This window comes from Penaeus vannamei, chromosome 28 (genome assembly GCF_042767895.1).
Source record: "Penaeus vannamei isolate JL-2024 chromosome 28, ASM4276789v1, whole genome shotgun sequence".
In the NCBI taxonomy this organism is placed as follows: Eukaryota; Metazoa; Arthropoda; class Malacostraca; order Decapoda; family Penaeidae; genus Penaeus; species Penaeus vannamei.
This window is the reverse complement of record NC_091576.1, coordinates 6,232,343-6,234,842: the sequence shown is the minus strand read 5'-3', so window position 1 is coordinate 6,234,842 and position 2,500 is coordinate 6,232,343. Positions and strand designations below refer to the sequence as shown.

At 38.4% G+C, this 2,500-nt stretch overlaps 1 protein-coding gene across 1 annotated transcript in view; it reads left to right on the top strand.

Moving 5' to 3' along the window:
* Nucleotides 1–2,500, top strand: part of LOC113806664 (neprilysin) — a 48,142-nt gene that overhangs the window by 23,834 nt on the left and 21,808 nt on the right. The window contains exons 16-18 of the mRNA XM_070141732.1: nt 38–144; nt 1,440–1,498; nt 2,096–2,147. Of these exons, the coding sequence (XP_069997833.1) occupies nt 38–144; nt 1,440–1,498; nt 2,096–2,147 (218 nt within the window). The remainder of the gene's footprint in view (nt 1–37; nt 145–1,439; nt 1,499–2,095; nt 2,148–2,500) is intronic.

Below are 2,500 nucleotides of genomic sequence, written 5' to 3'. Positions count from 1 at the left end.
TCCTACTCCAACGAGACCCCCTTTCCAATCGCTTCAGCTCCCGGAGATGGATGAGAAGAAGCATTTCGAAAACATGATGGCACTCACCCGCTGGCACAGTGTCCGATCCCTGGCACGGCTGAGGAAACCTGTTGTTAGGGAAGGGTGAGTGACAGGAAAGAGATTTTGCCTTTTTTTGAAACATATTCTGATTCTTGTCTTTGTTTTTATCGTGGAAAATATGTACATAATTATATATGTACGTATAGTCCCTTTATTTGCTTTGTATATGATGAAAAATATACAGGATAAGAAAATAATATTTAGTTAATTGAATTTAAATCAAATTTTGTCCTATTGAGAAGCTGACAAAACTAATACTCACCTTAAAGACTAATATGATGTATCTAGTATATATATATATATATACATATATATATATATATATATATCATGTATATCATATATACAACACACACACACACACACACACACACACACTCACACTCCCACACAGACACACACACACACACACACACACACACACACACACACACACACACACACACACACACACACACACATATGTATATCTACATATACATACATACATACATATACATGTGTGTATGCGTGTGTATTCTGCATGAACAGTACGTATACACACACTCATTCGGACTCACTCACACTCCCACACAGACACAGACACACACACACACACACACACACACACACACACACACACACACACACACACACACACACACACACACACACACACACACACTCATTCGCACTCACTCACACACACACACACACATATATATATATCTACATATATACATACATATACATAATGTGACGTGTACTCTGTATGAACAGTACGTATACACACACTCATTCGGACTCACTCACACTCCCACACACACACAGACACACACACACACACACACACACACACACACACACACACACACACACACACACACACACACACACACACACACACACATACACATACACATGTATATCTATATACATATACATATATGTAGCATTATATGTCTAATGAACAGCGCCATCCATTCACATTCACTCACTCACACTCCCCCCCCCCACACACACACACGCACTCATTCGCGCTCGCTCACACTCACACTCACACACACCCACACGCACAAACACACACACACACATACGTATATCTACATATACATATATACATATACATGTGTGTATGCGTGTGTATTCTGCATGAACGGCACGTATACACACACTCCCACACACACACACACACACACATGTATATCTATATATACATATATACATAACTCACACACACACACACACACACATACGTATATCTATATATACATACATACATATACATGCGTGTATGCGTGTGTATTCTGCATGAACGGCGCGTACACCGTTCACCTTCGCTTCTCTTCGACTCGCAGATGGGCGCGCGGACCTGTGGAGACAAACGCATTTTACAGCACTCTCCAAAACAGCATAAGTAAGTCATCTTTAAGACATAAGTCATCTTTAAGACATCTTGTTATCTTTAAGACATCTTAGGCATCTTTAAGACATCTTTAGGCATCTTTAAGACATCTTGTCATCTTTAAGACATCTTAAGTTATCTTTAAGACATATTAGGCATCTTTAAGACATCTTAAGTCATCTTTAAGACATCTTAAGTCATCTTTAAGACATCTTAGGCATCTTTAAGACATCTTGTTATCTTCAAGACATCTTAGGCATCTTTAAGACATCTTAAGTCATCTTTAAGACATCTTAAGTCATCTTTAAGACATCTTAAGTCATCTTTAAGACATCTTAAGTCATAATACATAATTATTTCACGTTTACACTTATATTTGGTTGATAACGCGTATATCTTGTGTGCATAGTTTATGATAATTATCTACGTCATGTAAGTTTTCATATATTCATGTATTAGCTTATTGATATATTTAAACGATTATTACCGTTGTATTCGCTTAACGATGTATCTCTTCTTTTATTTATTTCTATTACATACATACATATTTCATTATGAATACTTATTTGTGTTCTTGTTCGTTTTCATGAATCCATTTTGTGTTCGCAGTCATCCCCGTAGCGGTACTGCAACCGCCCATTTTCCGGCGGGAACCTCTTACGTGAGTGTTTTTCTTTGTTTTGTTTTTTGTATATATGCTCACGCACACATACACTCTGTTTTTCTCTCCGTCTCTTTCTCTCTGTCTGTCTCGCATTCTCTCATTCTCTCTCTCGCTCTCTTTCTCTCTTCTCTTTCTCTTTCTCTCTTTCTCTCTTTCTCTTTCTCTCTTTCTCTCTTTCTCTCTTTCTCTCTTTCTCTCTGTCTGTCTGTCTGTCTGTCTCTCTCTCTCTCTCTCTCTCTCTCTCTCTCTCTCTCTCTCTCTCTCTCTCTCTCTCTCTCTCTCTCTCTCTCTCTCTCTCTCTCTCTCTCCTTCTCCTTTTTCTCTCTCTCTCTCTCTTTATCTCTCATTCT